The 22,619-nt window shown below is 34.3% G+C and overlaps 1 protein-coding gene and 1 pseudogene across 1 annotated transcript; one reads left to right on the forward strand and one right to left on the reverse strand.

Moving 5' to 3' along the window:
* The window catches only part of LOC136418309 (uncharacterized), a 28,985-nt pseudogene extending 20,307 nt beyond the window's left edge, over positions 1-8,678 (reverse strand).
* Positions 8,679-10,077: 1,399 nt separating this feature from the next.
* On the forward strand, positions 10,078-21,853 carry LOC136418310 (uncharacterized). The gene is made up of 12 exons (XM_066404338.1): positions 10,078-10,342; positions 17,079-17,269; positions 17,964-18,107; positions 19,039-19,293; positions 19,455-19,535; positions 19,599-19,730; positions 20,003-20,024; positions 20,655-20,869; positions 20,921-21,064; positions 21,116-21,367; positions 21,424-21,504; positions 21,779-21,853. Exons 1-12 carry the CDS (start codon positions 10,333-10,335, stop codon positions 21,851-21,853), a joined length of 1,602 nt encoding a protein of 533 aa, XP_066260435.1. The 5' UTR covers positions 10,078-10,332.
* Positions 21,854-22,619: the final 766 nt, after the last annotated feature.

A 22,619-nucleotide genomic window follows, 5' to 3' on the forward strand; every position in this document is an offset into this window, starting at 1 on the left:
TTCCCCACAACTGAAGATTTATCTTTGCATGTGCATCATCAGGGCTTGTGGTTTCATGCGGCATAAATCGGAAGAGAAACTCATTACTTGTAATATCTTCGGCAGACTAATTACACGTTTCGCAGTAATAAAATCGACCCGGTCAGTTGGCCTTAATAGAATAGCTGAGATTATAAATGGGCTGGTGTCACGTCAATAAAATAAACTTCTGTAATCATAATTGGCCTGTAAATTATGGTTAAACAAGACCAGAGACGGATTCATCGATAAACAATTTTTTGGCCTTTTTCAGCCCTCGTTCGAGTTCCGGACCATCAGGTCCTTCATGGGTCCGCTATTAGCCCGTCAACGGGCATTAATTTCGGGGGCTTTTATGGGTCTTCCGACCCACTGCTCCTGTTCTTGGGCCCATTGTACCGCCGGCCCGATCCATTTGATGTGCTTTTCAACTTCCTAATGCGCTTAAAAAGACCCCATGTAAAGCCGAAAGTCCGTCTCTATTTGTTATTTTTGACAAATTGTAATTCTACCTAGATGGGTTTAGTCGAAAATGGTGATTATCGTGATGAGAAAACTATAATGGTGAATGGACGTCTCGATTCAATGGTAATTTTGCGATAAGGAAAATATCGAGTTTCCTGCACCCAATTCGCGCAAACCGCAAGCGCCATTCGGTGTGGAAAACATATGGAAACACTTGCCCCTGGTAAAGATAAAAACTCCCTCTTGTGAAATAGGAGAAGTTCGCTAACAAGTGTTACCCGATCCGTTTATTAGAACATGCCAGGAGTTCGGATTACTTTCATCACAACTCTTCGTATATAGCTTTATCATTTCCTGATGAGAGTACGGAGGAACCATCACGATTCATCACCGGTGGACGGCAATTTCGAACCCGAAATAAGAAATGTCGAAATGCTTCTGACCGAGAACAAATTGCGTCTTTCGAAAACCGGATGTAGGACCATATTTTAACGTGGACCCCCACTGGAGACAGCAGTGTGAAACAATAAGGTTTTATTTGAACACATGTTTAAACACCTCCCACGGCCAGATACTTAGCCGGGCTTATTTATAAGTGGGTACCAGGTATGGTATAAAAGATGTAACTATTTACATTTACACCTCAAATTAGGTGTATGCATTAACATAAATATGGTTTTTATTCAATAGGTCTGCTAGTGCTTGGAGGCCCAGAAGAATGACTTACGGCCTTGAAAGTCAATTTTTCCAAGCTAACCCTATCGACGGTGATGAGGGAACGGTGTAAACCCGCTCAATTTGATATTGAAAATTACACAAATTGGGAAACCTACGGTGCGCGTAAATGTGCGCCCGCGCCTGGAACGTATTTATTTAAATTAAATGAGTGCGTTTATCCAGTAAAAAGTTTTTCTTACACAACTGAGAAATGTTGTTTTAAGGGCCGTTTGTGCACAAGGGGATAAACACATAAATTCCTCATGGGCGTGGCTAGATTAAAAGCGCATTCGTGCTTCCAATCGCTTAGAGCAAAACTCAATCTTTTCAGACAGTTAATATCAAATAAACTGTTCCCTTATTAAAGTTTTCGCTACGAGTCGCCACGAGATAGCCATCTTTAATCTCTAATACATTCGCATTTCGTTCTTTTTGCGGCAGACATCCTAAACGTATAATTTAAGAATTCATTTTCCTGGTCTCTTTCTTTATGTCCTGCAAGCACGATAACATTTTTCTTCTACGTAATAAAATGGAATTGAAAATATTAGATTAAAAGAGGATATATAACAGAATTGTGTCCTGTACGCCTCTGGTTTACCGCAGTTAAGTGTGTATATGTTATGGACGCTGAAAGTAACATATAGTTTTTTGCCCAGCAATTATTTCTGGAAATAACTTCGTTAATTTTTAGTTTTTAGGCCCCGTTTCTCCATTGAAAATTGAATCCGATTGGCCCCTGTTTTTACCATATGGTATGTTTGGATGAGGGTCTTTGCAGTACTTAATATATGTATGCTAAATGATTGGCGCAACTCACTCTTTTAAAATCGACCAATTTTCCGAATTTAGATCTCACGTTTAGATAGTTTTTCTCTTGGCTGATTCTTGCTTGGAAACTGTTCCATACGCTGTTTTTAATGACTCCAAAAGTATGTTTTTCAAATTACTGAGAACCTTTGTACCGTTCAGTACACAATTGCCATTGACGTCCTATAATATTTTTAGACCCAGCAGTTTTCAGAAACTATTTCGTTCACTTTTACCTTACATCAATTTAAGATTGCGCCCAGTACGCAACTGCTTTTATCACATTTATATAATATGATTTTTTTTTATTACAGAGAACCCCTACAGTCCTCAATAGGCAGAAAGTCATTGGCGTATCACAGCCTTTTAGGATCCAGCAATTTTCCAAATTTATGTCTTCCATTTAAACATTTTTTCTTGGCTGGATCTTACTTAAAAATTATTTCAGTTCAGTATGGCGCTTTTTGTTATGGCTTCAAATGGATGTTTTTTTTCTAATTATAGAGAACCCTTATAGACCTCCGCATCTAATAGTCATTAACATATCATACTGTTTTAGCTTCTGGGGCTTTTGCAAATCATTTTATTTCTTCCACTTTACTTCAATTTAAAACTTCGTCCACTACACCTTTGTTATGATGCGACCTGCATATGACAATTTTTCAAATTATAGTGAACCTTTATAGTGTTCAATATGCACTAAAGCATGGGCATATCACGGCCGTTTAGGCTTCAGCAATCTTCATCCGTAATCCTACTGGAAAATTGTGTTCTTTGTGCCCCTATTTTTACTGGTTTTTTAATAAATCAAATCATATGTAATATATACTATATATTATATTTCGAAGTGCAGAGAAGTCAAAGGAGGATCTACTGAATCTACTGAATTCTACTACTATATGATGATTTAGTAGAACTGATTCCAGCCACATATAGGCGCTCACAATACGCACCACCGCGATATTTTCTCTTGCTGACGCTTCTCATGTATATTTATAATTAAAAAAAAATTAAATCTCAATGAAAAACCCAAAATCATTAAAATAATTCTTGAACAAAAGAGACAAATAAGCGATTAGGACCGATAAGAGCTCGTTTAAAGAGATAAATGAATAACGAGGAGGTGGCCATAATGAGGATACGATTGGCACCTTTGGTTAGGCGAGAAATTGATTACAAAGCCAACAACACCTATTCTGATGGGCTGATTTATGGCCTCCTTATGGTAATTTTGTATATTTTAGATTCCGACTCGGGCCGCCCAAAGAAATACCGGAGAAATAATGAGAATAATGGAGAAAACATTACGACACCTAAGAAAGGCTCGACAGGGTTTCTAAAATTTTTCGTTAGATTTTGTAGCGCATTCCAGGTTGCTACAAATTGTTGAATAAGACGCATTTTCGGAATTCGATAATGCGCCAAATAATATGCGATGTATTGCAAGTTGCCTGCAATTGGGGACGAACAGGTGTCAAACGGGGCAGGTTTACCTCGTCGGGTTTCTTCAATTAAATTTGTCTCTTAAACTTTATTAATTTACTTCGTTAAACGAATTAATCCCCCTGCTCAATACTATTGTTTTCATTCCATATAATTACACCTTTCCCATTCTACCGAGCAATAATAAATTGCACAAGTGGGACTGCGATACATTAACCGGCATATTTCATATGCAATTTTACCGTGCTATTTCTTCACGTGGAAGATCGGGGAGACGAAATATTGTAATAAGAGGGCGTGGCGGCCGTATCGAAGAATATATTGGAGAGCTCGTACCTCTACTATTAATATAGGCACAGGGCGATTATACAATCTCGTATTTCACAGATTGCCGTTCAATATTTTTAGATAAGCATATCGCGGCTAATAATACGGTGGGCATTTTTAATGATGTTAACAAGTAATGGAATACGGTACAGCCAGTAAATCTTAAGAGATCGCAACGGATCATCATGGTATCAATTTTAGTGCTATCGGTGTAAAATCACGTATACGGCACTTATCGAGATTGTCTGGGAGATGAAAACAGGACCTGATTTGAATTTTGCAATTATATTATTTCAAATTAATTCTAAACATTTTTTATTCTGCCAAGAGTGTAGCCTTTTAAGGTAACCCGAACTAGAAACGTACCAAAAAATATCACCTTATAGCCTGAAAATTTACTTCAAATCCGTCTCTGTTCCTCGCAAAGCCTCGCATACTTGTATGGAAAGAAGTGATGTACCGGGGAGATAGATCGTGCCTCTTGTTATTCCCCTTAAAATTAATTATACTGTTTTCTTTTAAATTTACACCGCTAGCGGCGTAATATAGTGCCGCACCTTTCTAATTCTTTTCAGCCAATTTCGAATTAATTGAAGAAAGATTGAGGAGGAAATTACGGCAATTCTTGCCTGATCGACCGTGGTTAATATACATCAGGCACTCTAAACATGTAATGAAATACTTTATCAAAAAAATTGGATTTTTGAATAACGAGGTTCAAGTGATATGGATCAAAAGTTTCGACAAATATGAATTTTAAGAATTTTCTTGATATTATGGCGAATGAAATATTCTGTACTTTTAACAGTCCCTATAGGATGACAAACATTAAAGCTCTTCAATCGCTGTGGTGTCCAGGGCAAAGTTTAGTGTCAACATAATTCCTATCGGTCGATTACATCGGAAACAAATTTTTTGAAATTTCCCAATTATAGTAGTATACTATACAGTAGTACCTTTTTGTCTCGTTTCAAATGCGCCGTTACCTCGAGAAGCCATGGAGTATTTGACTAAAATAACAGATTAAATTAATAATCTCGAAGAGCTTTATAAGCCTACATAATTCTTCATTTCCTGGACATAGCTGAAATCAGAGAATTGTGTTGTAGAAGGCTAGAGTTACATTTTCTTGCTTTGTATGCGCAATATTCAAACCCAGTGCTCCTCTGGTTTTCGAAGTAAAGTACTATTGTAGCAAGATATAGATGATACTCCAGAGCTATTTCTCGGAATAAAAGAAGTAACAAATTTTGACTTTTTTAACATTTACAGCTTTCGAAAAATTCTTAAAAATAGAACTACATTTTCTTCCTTTGTATGCTCATTATGCAGATCATGTGCATCTTCGGTTTAATTAAAGATGCCATTTTAACATGTTATAGATAACAACCCAGACCCATGTTCTAGAATAAAATAACTAACAGATTTTGACTTTTTTATCTTTACAATTTTTGTCAAATTTTTATAACCAAAACTACCTTATTGTCGTACTTTGTGAGCGCCCACATTTCTGGACCACGTCTACTAAATACTTTAAAAATCCATTTAATCAATCAAATTGAAAAGCTTTTTAAACCTGCCAAAACTGGGCTGCAATATCTCACTTAGAGTGTGATACGAGGTTATGAAAGTTCCTCCAACTACATTTAACAGAAGAGAACACCTAAAGAGATCTGCAAATTTCCCCTCGTATTTTCTCTCAGGCATATCTCTATTAGGCAAACAAATAAATGTATATAGACATATAAAATCACTTTTAGGAGATTTTATAAGTTGTAATTCAAAGATGGTATCAATTTAAAAAAAATGTGTTTTTGTAACTCAATTAAAAACCCACTGCACAAGTGTTTTATTAAACTAATGGCTGCCTACAATTTCCCGCATAAATACCTCCGTTTGAGCGATTATAAAACGACAAAATTTACAACCATTTTCCAACTTTTCCTCGCACAATATTGACTTTACTGCTATTTTTCCATTTATCATTTTCCCCACTTAATCAATTCTTTGGCGTCCCGTACGGGTTATACCCTTATTAAAGTTAAAACAATACACATGTAAGTACAATATCACAATTCCTATCCTCCTCACCCTCACAATGTAAGGGTGATTTCCTGTTTGAGACCTGTGTAGTTATACTCGAAGTAGATCATCTAGATAATAATGGTAAAATTATCTTTCACACCTACGATTTTGTGAAATTACTGACTCCCTTACTGACTCCCTTGAGTTTACTTTAGACAATTCTAGTGACGTGGTTTTTTGCCTAAAATGTGCGTAGTAAGAAGGATTTTTGCCTAAAATGTGCATAGTATGAAGGATTTTTGCCGTGATAACGGTCGATTACTTTCATTAATCAACGTCGCGAAATTAAACAATGCTAAATTGATATGCGAGAAGACATTAGATATGTTGTTCAGATTGCCACGCCACTCCGTTGGGGATCCAGGGGAACATATACAATATTTATTGGATTCGAATTGATAAAGTAGGGCGTTCTTCACACTCGGTAGTGCCAGTTTTAGTATGTGTTCTATAGAAAAATTAGAAAAATAAGCGCTTTTGATAATGTGTCTTATACCTGGGCTTGGACCATCAAGAAGAGGTGTATGTTCTTTAACTCACGATATGATATAAAACCAAAACGCACCAAACTGGAAAATATCGGAACCAACCATCACCGTGTTTCTTTTCTTCAAGGATCATGGATTGAGATCGAAATAGAGATTTGCTCTTTATCAAATCAAACCTGTTCGTTAATCTGTATGTTCCGGACAAGCATTATGAATATGTTAGTGCAAGTTACATTCGTATCACAATGATAGGCGTCACTAAGTAAATTTGGTTGGATTTTTGCTATTTGTATTCAATAACTGAAGACATCTGCTGTTTCCGTTATCATTACACATCTGTAATCGACCTATAACAGATCATCTCGAACATTACATAAAAGAAAAAATAATTTAGTTTTATTATGTTTGGGTTCGTGGTAAGTACGCATTTTGAGAGAGAAAGAAAAACGCTGCACTCACCTTTAGCCCATTTCCGACTTCAGGTCGTTAGGTCTTATGGCTTCCTTAAATTTCAGGCCGCATCTTCCTGAAAAACACCCCAGTATAAGGAAAAGGTACGATAAGTACGTCCGTGACGTAGTTTACCAGTTTTTCATTATGGTAGAACGCCAATTTGCGCAACAGGGGGGTCAGGGTGGTGTGGGAACTGGTGTATCCATAATTTCTTCCAATGCGCTCAATATGGGCGAGAGTAAGAAAGTCCATCCCAGGGACGGTGATTTTGCTGAAAAGAATGAGAGAGGTAAGAATGTTGTATAATGGCAAGAATAACCCGAAAGGCGAGTTCAGATTGAACAGAAATTGTGAAGGACGAGTTGTTTTGGTTAAATCACTGAAGTTGAATCTAAAATACAGACAGACACGAAATCGCTTCAGAAATTTATGAATGGAACAAGGAAGGTTAAAGGTATACTGAATGAGATTTTTTATGATATACAAAATGTTCTTATCCCCAAGCTTAAATACTGCGGGAAATGCTTTTTTTCGAACCCCTTTTAAAATTGATTTACGTACAAGCTTGATAGAGAAACTCAATTTGGGAGAAGGGGCTCAAGGGTATCTAATAAAGAATCAGTTATTTGATAGTTTTTTTTTGGCTTTATAAGTCTTGAACACTTAAAACAAACAACATCGAAATCATGGTAGAGCATGCTAAACAGTCAGTCATGAATGCAAATTTTCCTGAAATAATTAATAATTCCATTAATATTTAAGATAAATATGACGTTATTTTACACTAAAGTGAAGGGAACTAAATTTTGTTTTGTCACACGTCGTAAAAAAGACACATCCTATTTGAAAAAATCTAGAAAATTTAAGTTGAAAAGGTGAAAATTAAAGTTGTTATTGTGAACACCCTGTATGTATTTTTGGCTAAATGAATATTCGCTCCTGTTAAGGAGATCTTGCAGGACAATTCATCCTAAAATTATCGAAATCTAGTTTAAGCGAACTGCGATATTAATTTTTTTATCAAGCACTGTATATTATAAATATAATAAAAACAGATATAAATAATGATTATAAAATAATAATAATTATTATTAATTTATTTTTATTTATTTCATCATTTATATAATAATAATTATTATTTATTTTTATTTATCTCATTATTTATTTTTCCATAACCAACTGCGTGACAAGTAAAAATTTAACAGAATAAATATGCACTACTAGTTTCACATAAAACTTAATTATTTCGAAAATGCTTTGGAATAGGTATAGGAAACCCTGATACAGTTCGATAGAGAATTATATTCTCTACTTTATACTGCTTAAAGTTATATGGTGCCCCATTACAAAAAAAATTGATTTCTGCAACTTCAAAAATGTGAAAGAGCTGAATTTTGGATACCCTATATAATACTAAGCCACATAAATAGCAAAAGTGTAAACCTAAGACTATGTATTGACATTCTGCAAAATATGAAGATTATATGTTCAATAACTGCAGAGATATGCAATTTTAAAATTGGTCATTACGGAGGCACGTTTTTAATTCAACGTCAAATATCTCAAAAACGGAAAGGGCTAAATATAGGACATTATACAAAAAAAATGTTTCAAATATTACGTAGAATTTAAAAATAAAATAATATACTGAAGATATCATTTGAAATAAGCAAGTTGACAGCTATTTCCGGTTAAACCGGAAGTGACAGGAAGTTGAAAATATTTTTTAAAAACATTTCACGTCGAACACGAAAGTTAACTTAACTCCAACTTTTCAAATTCGTATCATTTTTAAAGTCTAGTAAACTTTTAATGAATAAGTTGGGTGAATAACCCTGTATAGTATACATACATTGCTATAAGAGTTAACATGTTAGGCTAAAGCTTATTATCCCATTGTTTATTCACAAATGTATTCGTCAATTTTACAGGCTTAATCCTGAAACTGACAAGATTTCACTAAAAAATCCATAAATTTTCGTTACATGAGTTTATAGCATAACCTGATATTTAATCCTTTGATTTGGTACGCCGTTATTCATGAGCTATTGCATTTGCGAATTTTGTAGACTGACAAAAATTCATTAAGAAATTTTCATGATTTCTGCTGACAGGATTTTTCAAAATTGCATAATCCATAGAAAAGTCGGATATCTGAAATTAATACTTATTTGGGGATTTACAGGAACAATTGTCTGAGTTATCAAAATCGTTAAATCTAGATGGTACGTGTTGGTTTTATCATAGATAATTAAAAACTAAACAGTGATATAAATTACATTTTATTTTATCTTGACCTTGTAATGAAGATTAAGTGTTGATAACTGAAAGAGTTCAATGTGTCTATGTTGAATATTCTTTTTTGATCATAGAAGCGACCATGTGTAAGACCAAACATGTGTAATGTTATCCTTAAAATTGTGGAGCGATGTTTTACGAAATTAAGCAACTTTAATTAAATACTAAAATACCACTGAGTACATTAAAAAAGCTGCAACACAGCTACCAAGAGACAAGGATAAGTATAATTTTTTCTACTTTATTTAATTTATTATATTAAGTACCAAAGTAGGCAGTAGTATTGGAAAATGGTGCAAATTGTGTTACAAAACGTAAGACACTAAATGCAATGTTTAATCCAGCACGAACAAGATGATGCTAGTTCTAAGTTTAAGAACAGAAACACAACAACTGAGAACGCGTGGAAAATGATTATTTATTATATAATAATAAAAAATATTCTTATTAAACATTTAAAGTAAATGACTAATATCGATTACTACAATAAGTCGCAATAATTCACCATAGAAAAAAGCTAAAATAAAATCAGGTAAATATTCTTGACAATTTGGCGAGGTAAAATTATTTTCTCATAGGCAGCAGATACTTTACAACTATTAATTAGCATCTATTAGAAATTATGTAAAACAAAACTGTCACCATTTTGTCTTCAAATTTACTCTGATTTATTCTGGGCAGATTGGTGGAATGAAATTGGTATAAACAAATTTAAGTTTTTTAGGTTTTTACGCGTTCGAAATAAAGATATCTCAGGAATTTAACATAATAAATGCGAAAGCAATTAGAAATACGTATTATATTCTAGGTGCTTTTGTTTCAAGTACGTATACCCAGGAATATAGCAAAAAAAAACTCAACTTATTATTACCTAATTTCTCGGACATTTACAATATAAGCAGGTACACTCGATTTATCAATGCAAATTCGACAAAAATACTAAATATTCACTCTGTATAAGAGTGGATGTCAAAAAGTTGAGACAAAGTTCAAAACGTGTCGTAATCGAATGGTGTGCTGCTTATTATAATTTGAGATTGTCGTAGTTATTTTCAACAACGATCGGTGGGTGCGTGTTTACCACTACTGTCTTATCTCGCGGTTATTGTGGTTGTGAAGAATGCTATAACAAGAACTAGGTAAAGCGGCGAGAAAGTCAAGTGGTGTAAGCTCGGGGGTGCCTGCAGGTCTTATCAGTAACACACGTTGCTTTGTATAGTTGGGTACCATGGCTAGGGGTGAGTTCATGTTTTCAAACATTGTGAATCGTATTCAGAAAATTTCGTTTTTTTTTATATTAAAACTAAGTTTTTTTATTAAATATATTATAATAAACTTTCATTTTGGCAGCTGCTTATTACCAATGAGAACATTATTATATTTCGGGACTCGAGTGGTTACTGAATGAATTATTTATATTACGTGGGAAGAAGTTGCCAAGATTTTAGTTAATAATGCATCAGGTGAAGTGTTCTCGGTTGGAAAATTATTTTTGGACACATGTTATTGTTTGTAAAACCCCAAAAAAATCCTTATCGCGCTTCGAATCCAAATAAAGAGCGCCATCAGGGAAACATGTAAATTACCATTTTTTCTTATATGAGGTTACATAAACTTCAATTTGACCTAAAAGGTTCCATTTCATTGGGCACATCCGTCAAAAGAGCGGTTCATCTAATAATAGCAAAACGGGGACAATTGCCCAATTTCCACAATTCTTCATAATTCCATAATGAGTCTTTTGAGTTTTTACGCAAAATGCCTTGAAACGGTCCAGTCAATGGTTCTACACCTCCTTTAAATTACGAGTGTGGATAAAAAAGGAAGTTGGTATGTATGCAAAAGATCTCATTTTTCCAGTGATAGTTGAATTTATTCCACAAACATTTTACTACCTAATTAATTTCTAAAGACCCCCCAAACCAAATTCATTCATGTGCATTTGCATTAAATCGGGAGGTGTGTCGTTTAATTGCGCAGTCTGAATTGACTTATCTATTAATAGGATTATTATTTGCTAAGTGATAATTGACGTATTATAGTTCACCTGGTAAAATATAAAATAAGCCCCCTAATATGTTCGGTTTAAGCGTTGACCCATCAGTCTCATTAAGGGTAATCTAATGATAATGTAATATACTGGATGTACAAAAACACGGCAACATTGCATGAAAAGTAGTATATCTTGTTGCTATAAGACACAAGCAGGGAAATGCTACTAAAAAACTAGTGGTTTAATTATTAATATGTATAAACATGAGACTCGAATAATTATATTGTGTTACACATTAATAAATTATTCTCTCGTGTGAATAACAGCTTTATAAAATAACAATTAAAATTAAATTACTTTTTTTTGTTAAATCAATCTAGCAAATTCCATTGAAACCTAATTATGTTCAAAGTGCATAATATAGTAATATTTACATTACGTTGCAGCGTGCATAAAACGATCTTTATCATACATGTACTTAATTCCGGCTTTGAGAAATTTATGTTTAATGAATTTCTCAAAGCTGTTGAATGTTGAAGAAATTCATAACACTTCTTGATGACTAAAAGCGGCAATTAGTTGTAGGGGCCTAAAGCGTGCTTTAGAGGTCTTCTTATACTTATATTGTAATGTAATAATATAACACGTAGCAACAAATAAACACCGATGAATAATTAGACCATTTCTATTAAGTGATAACCCAATTTACGACCTTTTATCTATTACCTTTAAGTGCTTGTCTCTAAAGTTAAAACAGTATAACAACGTGAAATATATAATTGCGAAAATTAAATAAATGACCATCTTGAAATTATTCTTTTATGAACACTAAATACACACAGCAAAAGTTAAAAAAACTATTATTGTCCTACTGTATAGACATTTGCACCCGCTATGCTACACTAGCGCCTCTCCTTGGCGTTAGATATCAATTAATCAACCCTGCGAGGGTTGTTGCCTAGAGATTTTTTAAACCCCTAAAATGACATTTTGTTATGGTTATCGCCGTTCTGCTCACGCGCAGATCTCCTCAGTGCGTTATTAAGCATAATGAATGCGCAATTAAGGATGGATAGCGGAGAATTTTGTGGTTGTATTAATTTCCTATTTTACAAATAAATGATTATGTTCTTCATTTCCCATACAAATTAACCCATAAATAACTAAATTTCCAGTTTGTTAAGATATAATTCACATAAAATATTGACAATAAACAGAATGAAGGAAACATCGAAGTTGATGAATATTAAATTTGACTTACCGAACGATTTGTAGTTGTTAAAACTGTCCACCTGTCGCCTATCTGTAATCATTATCGTTTATAAAGCGTAAGGATAACCTTTTTTGATTTTTAAAATTACAAAAAGTCTTTAATAAATTTGCCGCAAATAACAACTAACATATTTAATACACATACAGGGTGTTTCAAAACATGTGTCGGAAAATGAAGGGTGTGATTCTCTGGCTCATTTTAAGAGAAAAAGTTCCTATTAACATGGGTCGGCAAGTGCACCGTTTTCGAGATACGGGGTGTCAAAAACAAGTTTTTTTTTTCAGTTTTTTGACGATATCTCAGGAATTGTTCGAGATACAGAAGTCACATTTTTTGATTGTCATTAATATTGGTTATGTTTTGAGCGCTGCTTCAATTTTTCCCCACATGCCAGAGGCGGAGATTTTAGGGTTGCGTGAGATTTTTTGCCCCTAATTTTTACGCCACAGGGAAAATTAGTATTTTAGAAGCACGTTTTATACCGCCAATGTGTTCTACACAAAAAGGGTCAATATATCATGGTCAAAAGCTCTAATGCGAACCATTGTCGAGAAAAATGACATGTGACCTCCTATGGTAATACAGGCCTTCAACTACTTTCAACAATTGTTATGATTTTTGTTTAATTTCTTAGTTTTGTATAAATGAATTTTTTTGATCATGTTGCTAATTTTTTACATGTTTTTCATCACAAAATGTCGTTTTTCATGTGACCCATGTTTGATTTGACTCATATTAATAGGACCTTTTTTTCTTACAATGAGCCAAAAAATCACACCCTTCATTTTCCAACACATGTTTTAAAACACCCTGTATATAAAATCGATAATTAATAATCTACTTTAACGCTCATTTTTTGTTTTGTTTTAATGCACTATTTTGTTATAGGCAGGGAACTTGATCTTGTTTTTCAGCCCTTTATCAAGTTTGCACACTCTATTTTTGTTGACGATGGCATTATTCAAATTATTGACGAGCGTGTTTTTATTTCTTTGAAAACGAATACATTCGCCAAGAACCAGTTACATCAAGGACTTCCTAGAATGAGGCGAATGAAAAATTTTGCGCGTTATCGTCTTTATTGGCCAAGACTTTCTTTAGAGGTCAACAGATTTATTAATTTTTATTCTAAGTGTTTGAGAAACATTGAGGTCTTGGCTTGCAACAGAGATAGATATAGACACATCTAAACTTCAGAAAACCCGAGAAATGAAATTTTTTTCTTATCGTCGTTGACACTCACGCTACTTAGATTTATTATGAATATCGCTAGCAATGGCTTCCCTCAGTGAAGAAATTATGTACGTTCTTCAATCTTTTGGAATTTCAAAGATCATTGTAACTGACAATGGAATGCAATTCGTCCTTAGTACTGAATACGCCAAAATGTGTGAGAGTCTTAATATCATACCTCTATAATCTGCAAGTATACCGTGCAGCTCTAAATTGCCCCCCCTCCCCCCAACTTTTTAACAAATTATTATTTTTAAAAAAATAGCATTAAATAGGAGGAAAATATTTTTTTGACGTTTATTAATTTTTTTAAATGTTACTTACGTTACCTATAATACAAAATAGTCGATTTTTTTAATTCAAAGATGGGTCAAGTGATACTTTAAATTACAGGTCTTTTAAAACTATATACAATGGTGTATAGCCATTTAAAATCTTTCAATTAGTTTTTGAAGAAAACAATTGTACATTTAATAAAAAATACAATACAAACTCAGTTAATTAATGCGTTAATAATGAAAAAACTTGTTTGTTAATAGGAGATTGGTTTATTTCCGATTTTGTGGTCACAAAGAGTCTTTGGGTATTTTTATTTATTCTTTTTTTTACCAAAGACTATCTATAAAATCGAAAACAAACCAATCTCTTGTCAACAAACAAGTTGTTTTATTATTAACGTACTATTCAACTGATTTTGCATTGTATTTTTTACCAAATTTATAGCTGTTTTTCTCAAAAACTGATCAATTGATTTTGAATAGCAATACATCATTGAATATAGTTTTGAAAGACCTTTAAGGTGTCATTTGACCCATGTTTGAAGTTTAAAAAATAGGCCATTTTGCGCTACTGGTGAAGTAAGCAACATTAAAAAAAAATTTTTAATGTCAAAAAATAGTATTTTTTGTCCTATTTAGTAGTGCTACTTTTGAATTCAAAAAAAAAAAAAATTTGTTAAAAAGTCAATAGGGGAGACAATTTAGAGCCCCACGGTATATTAGAACGCCTCAATCACATGGCCCCTTAAAAATAACGATGCAGACATTAAATCTTCCCTAGAAGATGTACTTCACAACTTATTGGATAAGATTGTCACTTTTGGCAATTATACACTTCACATAATCAATCTCCGTCAGTGATATTTTTCTGACTACTGAAGATTTCAAAATGTTGAAATTTCAACTGTATGTAAAAATTGGAACACAAGGGGCCCTCACGCCTAATTAGACGTGAGGGCATGAAATTGAAATAATTTACGTTTGAACGAAAAAGTGAATTGAACGCTTTAGAGGAACTCCATATGTTTTAAGATACCCCTGGAGACTTAAATTTGAAGTAGGAAACTACTAAAGACTTCAAAATCTTGAAATTTCATTACGACTTCAAAACTAGAATGCTGTAAATGATGTTGAAACTCTTGAAAAATTCCATGTATTTTGGGACGGTACTGGACGCTGCAATTTTATATATAAAAATACTTAACATTTTATAGCTGTGAAATTTTAATTTTGAATAAAAATCTTAGTACAGGGACGACCCAAAAATAGTCAAAATTGATATAAATTGAACCCGTCTATGAGCGTCACTGAAGGTTTTAATTTTGAATTTATTAAGTTTACCGAACCTTTCAAGATGTTGCTACTCAAGAAACTTTTAGAGCGCTCAATTCTTATGAAAATTAGTCGCCTACTTGCATGGGATTCCATAAGGTCCATAAAAGCATCTTTTTAAAATTACTGAGAATATTAGGTTTTTTATTGTGAGTGGCGGATCTTGAAGTAAGTGGGCCTTCGTGTACAATACTGAATTACCCTGTTATCTATCCGTCGTTGTAAATATATTTTTCCTCTATTGTTATTTATTGCTTCAACTTTGCTTTTTTTCCTAATTTTTTATACAAATCGAGACGCAATTTTATCTACAAATCAGGTCAAAACTTTAATCAAAATCATAAAAAATGCCCAATTTGGTCATTGTTAGGTAAAGTTCGTTTTTTTTCTTTCATTTCTCTACAAATTTGATGGAAGTTTTCTCCACGACTCAGACAAGATCTTCGTTAAATAAAATTTGATTCGTCTCGTCTGTTAGACTCAAAGATTTTCTAGATGTTTTCCTGCGACTACAGCTAAGTAAAACGGTGGACTTTCTTCTATTTAACCCAAACTTAAAATATTAAAGTTTTTCGCCCTTAGTGGGTTAGAAAAAAAGTAAAAAATCTTGAAGTATTCAAACTTTTACACCACTTAGTTTTGTATAAACAAAATTCGTCAGACTATGAAGTCACCAGTTTTAATGTGAAAAATGCCCCAAGATCTGTAACAAAGATTCGCTGAGGTTGACAAACTATAATAAAACTTTTTTCTAACCATAACAGGGTTATGAATATTTAAATTACCCAAATCCAGTATGATAACAAGGCCGAAAAATTTACATGAGAGAGAACGGGATTCGTACAGGATATTTTAAATCGGGTTCCAAGGCGTGTCTTTTTAAAAATAGCTCTTTTTCCCGATAAAAACAAAAAGCCACTGTTTGTTTCATCGGCCAAATTAAAAACGTTCAGCAAAGAATCGCTAAAAATAATATCACAAACCCTGCTATTTCACATTTTTTTAGTATGCGGGCAAAGGGCACATAAATACGTCTGAGAGGTTGATTGTTATGCACGTCAGTATTCTCACATTGTGCATAATTGAATAACTAAAAACCCCTGTTACATGCCGCACTGACTCAAAAGTGCGAAAGTTGAATTGTAAATAAAATTGAGCCCCTCAGTAGCGCCCCCAAATGAAAGAACGTTGAAGGGTCAGGGGTGGTACTTGCCAAGTAATATTTTTTTGTTATTAAATTTCTATTAACGCACGAAAAATTTTGGTTAAACTGCATTATCTTCATTGTTATTCTTGTCGCTGGTACTTTGTCGCCACAACCATCAAAGTCAAAGGCCAACGTGTAAGACAATGATAAATGGATTTAATAGATAAATGCGTATGTACAGCATTGAGCAAACAACAACTTAAAGTAATTCTTCAAGATGAATCTTATTTGGTTATTGTTAAATTTGATTATGTAATTAAAAGAAGTTTTTATCGATAGAAATGCCAAATATTGTTCATGGAGATAACCCACTGACACGGCTGATGTGAATGAGCTTGTTGAATATTAAAATATTATTTTAATATTCAACATTAAAAAAAGAGATATATTATGGAAAATTAGTTAAAGAACAATATTCAACAAACAATTTTATTATAATGTCAATAATTTTGGCTACTTTTATTACACCAGGCCAATAAGAAAGTTGATAATGTCCCATGTCATCAAAAGTACATTACCAGATTGCTTAGAGTGAATTAAAGAGCAAATATTTAATACTGTCTGCAATCTAGACCATATACAATATCAATAAACCGTATAATAAGCGTATTGATTACGTAAAAACATCTCTTGAATAAATTAACACGCTCTTTTACAGGAAAGAAGATACAGATCGGCGACGACATGACCACCATGGACAGGGTGGTCCTGTGTGCAGGAGAAGTGGTGGCAACCGCGATTTTGGTCTTTTTGGGTTGTATGGGATGTGTTACAGGAATTGCAGGAGGTTTTATTCCTCACGAACAGATATCGTTGACTTTCGGCCTGGCCGTGATGGTGGCAGTTCAAGTAAGTCGAAATCCTATTAAGTTCGAGTGATGCAGGATAAAAATGCCAAGTTTATGCGAATGTAAAGAAAACAGGGGGCTTTAGCCAATATTCAGCTGGCATGAAGTTGCTAAACAATGTGATGGCTTTAATAATAGCTCGGACCGTTGACCATTTGAATAAAGTCTAGTTAAAATCGAAATCGAACCTCGATAGAGCTGACGAAATTATTCAACGAACTTCTGAAAATTGCGGGCGACATTCTGAAATTCATTATGATTTTTTTTTGGCTTCATGATCCCCACGGCGTGTGTTTTGTACGATTATCGAACCACCTTCATACTGTTATGATATGAGTGTGTAGGCGTTATAAAATCTTAAACTGTTCGACACGACTGACTGATAGAAAAACTATGCACAATAACGCATTAATATGACCAAAACAAACTTCTATGTCATATAAATCTTGGCCTGTGTGGGATAAGCTTGCACAATACGTATAAATTTGTAATTTGTTACCTACGGAAATTGGGAAAGCAACCTTGTTACACTTGATTGAAATTTCTGTAATACCCACCCATGGTAGAGACAGATAGATATTCTACTGTTAGTTCAGGTTAGTTATACTACAGGTTACATACCTGCTACAGGTTACATATCTTCTATAGCCTTATCTTGATCTTTCCATTTCCATTTTGTCATGTTCAATTTTCAGGTATTTGGCCATGTCTCCGGATCCCATATTAACCCAATTGTGACAGTGGCAGCGGTAACGTTGGGCAACATTTCTCTGATCCAGGTCCCCATTTATTTCGTGGGACAAATGTTCGGGGCCATAGTCGGGTTCGGACTACTTAAAGTAGGTACTTCAGTAGGACAAATCTGAGACAATTGATGCAACTAATAATTTGACTGAAAATTTCACACCCACATTCTTTGGCCGATGAGAATCTGAATTTTTGCTCGATTTCTGTGGCGACTTAAAAGATGTGCAGACATTTTTGATGTTTCAGTAAAATTGATGACTGGAATTTTTCCTGATTTGACAAAGTATTAAGTCTTACTTTGGTGAGGGGATTTAGCACATCTTTTGCATATGTTTATAACAGAAGTTACGACATATTTGTTAACTAAATTTGGGGTACACTTGTCATATGGATAAAAAATTTACGCCTTTCGCTTAATTTAAAAGAGCTTTTAGATTTCATTCATATTAAAATTAAACGTTGTTGCTTGAACTTTGAAAAAACATTTGCCTGAATAAAGCAAAAACCTGAAGCAGGTGCTGAAATCTCAAAGGCATGTTTGGGATCAAAACAAATGTTTCAAGGTAAATGGTAAATTGTTTAACTAACGCCCTGTGTTTAAGATTCATCGCCTCCTGTATTTTTTTAAAATTCACCATCCTTGAAGGGTATAAACATTTTATGCCATTTCATGACTCATTCTGATATCAGTTTAAAGGAATTGCATTCGCGATAAAAGTAATCGCTTTGTCAATTTTGGCACATTTATAAAGTAATGGGTCAGGTACAAAATTTTCTTGCCGAACACCCCTCGTGCTTGAATTTTCATCAGGAAATTTTCCTTCGAATACGAATTTTTTAAGAAAATTCTCCTTCTCTTTCGGGTCTGCAGAATTTTCTAAACAGTGGCTCTGTCCAGGACAATAGTGACAAACATGATATTAATATATAACATATTCCTCATGGCAGAATATTTCTTGAATGGAGCCCTTCAAATCAAAAATCTCAATCCATTTTTGGGACCAATCGAAATATCTTCTTCAGTTGGCGACACCTGCGAAATTTATGGGAAATATCGCATCAGTTATGGCGAACGGGACCACTATCAAATCACCAGGAGTATGTTCTCCAGGTCTTCACCCATCTGTGACTCCGTTCCAGGGGCTTTTGGTGGAGTTTCTGGCAACTTTAATCCTGGCTTTGGTTTGTTGCGGAGTATGGGACCATCGCAACAGCGACAAGCACGATTCCACCGCCATTAGATTCGGGCTTACCATCGCTGTTCTCGCCATGGCTGCTGTGAGTATCCAAAATCTCGTGAGAGTAATAAATCCTTTAGCTATTTGGATGAATTTGGATTTTTGATGGAGACACGTGTGATAAATTTGCGTTGGCTTTAATGTAAACATGTAGTTCAAATGTTGATTGTACACGTTTCACAAATTTGTTTGCTTAATTAGGGACCCTACACTGGAGCTAACATGAACCCAGCAAGAAGCTTTGCCCCTGCCCTCTTAAACGGCGATTGGGACAATCACTGGGTAAAGTCACTTCCTCTTCTTTCAATAATACATATCTTCAATAATTATTCTCTTTTGCTGTAGCTGTATTGGGTAGGTCCCCTTCTGGCCGGATTTGTAGGGGCTTTAGTCTACAGATTGCTCTTCGCCAAAGATCCACCACCCTCAAAAACGAACGAATTGGCCGAGGGGATTCCTCTGAATGACCATAACAAAGCTTAGAATAACACATTCGAAGCTTGCCATACAATCTTCGAATGGAACGCGATGATGTCGGAGCTCAATAATCGCTCATCATGTTAGTTTAAAGAGAGAATAAAATCATTTCTTATTCACTAGAGCTAAGTTGCAAATTATTGTGGTGAAGTCAGTCTTAGAATGTAAATGTTAACCCTATGTAGGTAGATGACAGAAATCGTAGTGCTTTGTATGTTTTAAGATAAGTTAAACGTTTCTTTGCTTCTTGAAATATGACTTTGCACAAATAGATTAGTAGACAAGTAGACAGTAGTAAGATTAGTGTATAAGTTTTCTGTTATCAAACGCAATATGTTTAAGATGTTTTTAATGGGTCTAAATGTTTGTTATGCTTATGTTCTAATGGGCCACTGTTTCACGTACAATATTAATATCAATTAATGTCAAAATAAAAACATTTAATGATACAAAACTTTCTTTGAGGAAAACGAACTTAAAATTCAAATTGAGGATTCTTTTGAGATATTAGTAGCCGGCTGAATTAAGAGATGGCGCTAAATTAGAAATAACTTAGCAATTGATGCCTAAACAAAGTTCCTTCACCATGATATCAAGAAACATTTTTTTTCAATCTTAAAAATAATCAATTTAACTTAACTCATGGTTTAAACTTCATATTTTTCCATAACAAATAGTTTTCAACCCCCGATACCATTTTCCCGCACCCAACATACCCACTTAATCCCCACTGCCATTCAAAACAGCAAGAGTATTATCATGCCGTAGCAGATACCTTTTATGATATGTTTATGATTATTATTTATTGGATTCAATCTAAATATTACCCAGTTAATTGCAGAGTAATATTAGGGGAATAAAAGATAAGACATTCAGACCTCGGTATTCAGAAATTGACTGACTGAACATTATTAACTCTACTAGTTCACGATTTTCCATTAAACATGGACAAAATAATAAAAGTGAGAGATGGAATGTCCCCATTGGAGAGGACTGTTTTGTGTGCTGGAGAAGTAGTCGCGACCGCCATCTTAATGTTTGTGGGGTGCATGGGAGGAGTAGCGGAACTCTCTGGAGGAGTCATTCCTGCGGAGCAGTCGGGACTCGTTTTCGGTTTTGCAGTATTGATTGCCATCACAGTAAGTGAAAATCTTTAAAGTTAATTAAAACGTACATTTCCTTATGTATAGGTGTTTGGGCATATATCTCAAGCGCACATCAACCCCGTGGTAACTCTGGGGGCAGTAATATTGGGTGATTTTCCCTTAATTAACCTCCCAATATATTTTATGGGTCAAATGGTTGGAGCAGTAACGGGTTTCGCTCTCCTCATGGTAATCTAAAACTAAAAGCACTTTGCAAATAAACTTACTAAGAGCATTTAGCTAGTAACCCCACTGGAATACATTGAAAATCATGTAAACAGTATCAATGGAACCTTGCAGAAGAAAGCAGGAGTGTGTTCACCATCATTGCATCCAGATATAACGCTAGTCCAGGCCTTTATAGTTGAGTTCCTGTCTACTTTAATACTGTTACTGGTTTGCGCAGCTGTATGGGACCATAGAAATCAGGATAAAGCTCATTCTGCACCTATAAAATTCAGCTTCACTGTGGCCGCCCTCTCTATGGCTGCAGTAAGCATGTCACAATTCATCGTTCGGGGTTTATAAGAATTTTGAAAATTCATTAGGGCCCTTACACTGGATGTCATATGAACCCTGCTAGAAGCTTCGCTCCTGCCCTTCTAAATGGTGATTGGGAGTATCACTGGGTGAGTCTAAGATCCAAATTATTTAATATTATCAGGAGGATTATTTCCATGAAAACCAAAAAACAATGCCATGTATATAATGCCATGTATATATTACCATGGTGGATTACCATGATAGACTCCATCATTTATATGGAAGTTAACTACCTGATAGTAGCATTAAATATATATTCGTGCATCCGCCATCCGAGTATAATGAAATGAAGTATCTGCGGATCATCGGATGACGAATGTCTGAACGATGTTAGATAATATTTTTGTATCTTACAATTAGTTGTATTGGGTGGCTCCCATTCTGGGCAGTACTGCTGGAGCAACAATATACCGGTTCATATTCTTAAAGAAATAAAGCCAAACTGGTGAGTTTACTATTAATAACAAATTAACTGTTGCGGAAAATATCTTTATGTTTTCTTTAATCGTAGGTAGTTTTTTGTAATAGTTATACAGGGTGTAACATTTAACCTGCAATATCAAAATATCTCGAAAACTAGGTATCCTATAAAGAAATGTTTAATATCAAACTTTAATCGCTCTAAGAGGGAAATGTGTTGGTGCTAAAGTTGATTCCCCTCCACCCCTCGTGTGGGCAGCGTGGTGGTCAACTTTTTAATTTGAAATGGCGACCCAGATTTTTTTACACGTTCGGATAATACAGCTAAAAATAAGAAAAATTTGCCTGAAACATTTTTTCAATTCATGCTAGAAAATCCTGTAATTAACGAAATTCAATTTCTCTAGCACTTATGATTTATCGAAAGGTTTGATGATATCTACTTTAGAATGAATGAAAATGCGATTTTTGCATAGCTTTTATTTAAAGTAAATGCTCGAAATGGTATCTCCGAACTTCAATATTCGATTATCCCCGTTTTAAAGGACTCTACACATCTATGAAGTGTGTCTTTGAAATATTGGCACAAGCGTTTATAATTCGCAGAACCATATCCTCACGTATCGTTGTTATTTCTTTACGAACCCGATCTTTGAGATATCTCCACAAAAAGTAATCCGGTGAAGTAAAATCTGGAGATCTAGCAGGCCAATTCACCGGGCCAGATTTGCCGGTCCATCAACCATTAAAATTACAATTAAAAACTTTCAGTACCACTGTA

This window comes from Euwallacea similis, chromosome 34 (assembly GCF_039881205.1).
Source record: "Euwallacea similis isolate ESF13 chromosome 34, ESF131.1, whole genome shotgun sequence".
Taxonomy (NCBI): Eukaryota; Metazoa; Arthropoda; class Insecta; order Coleoptera; family Curculionidae; genus Euwallacea; species Euwallacea similis.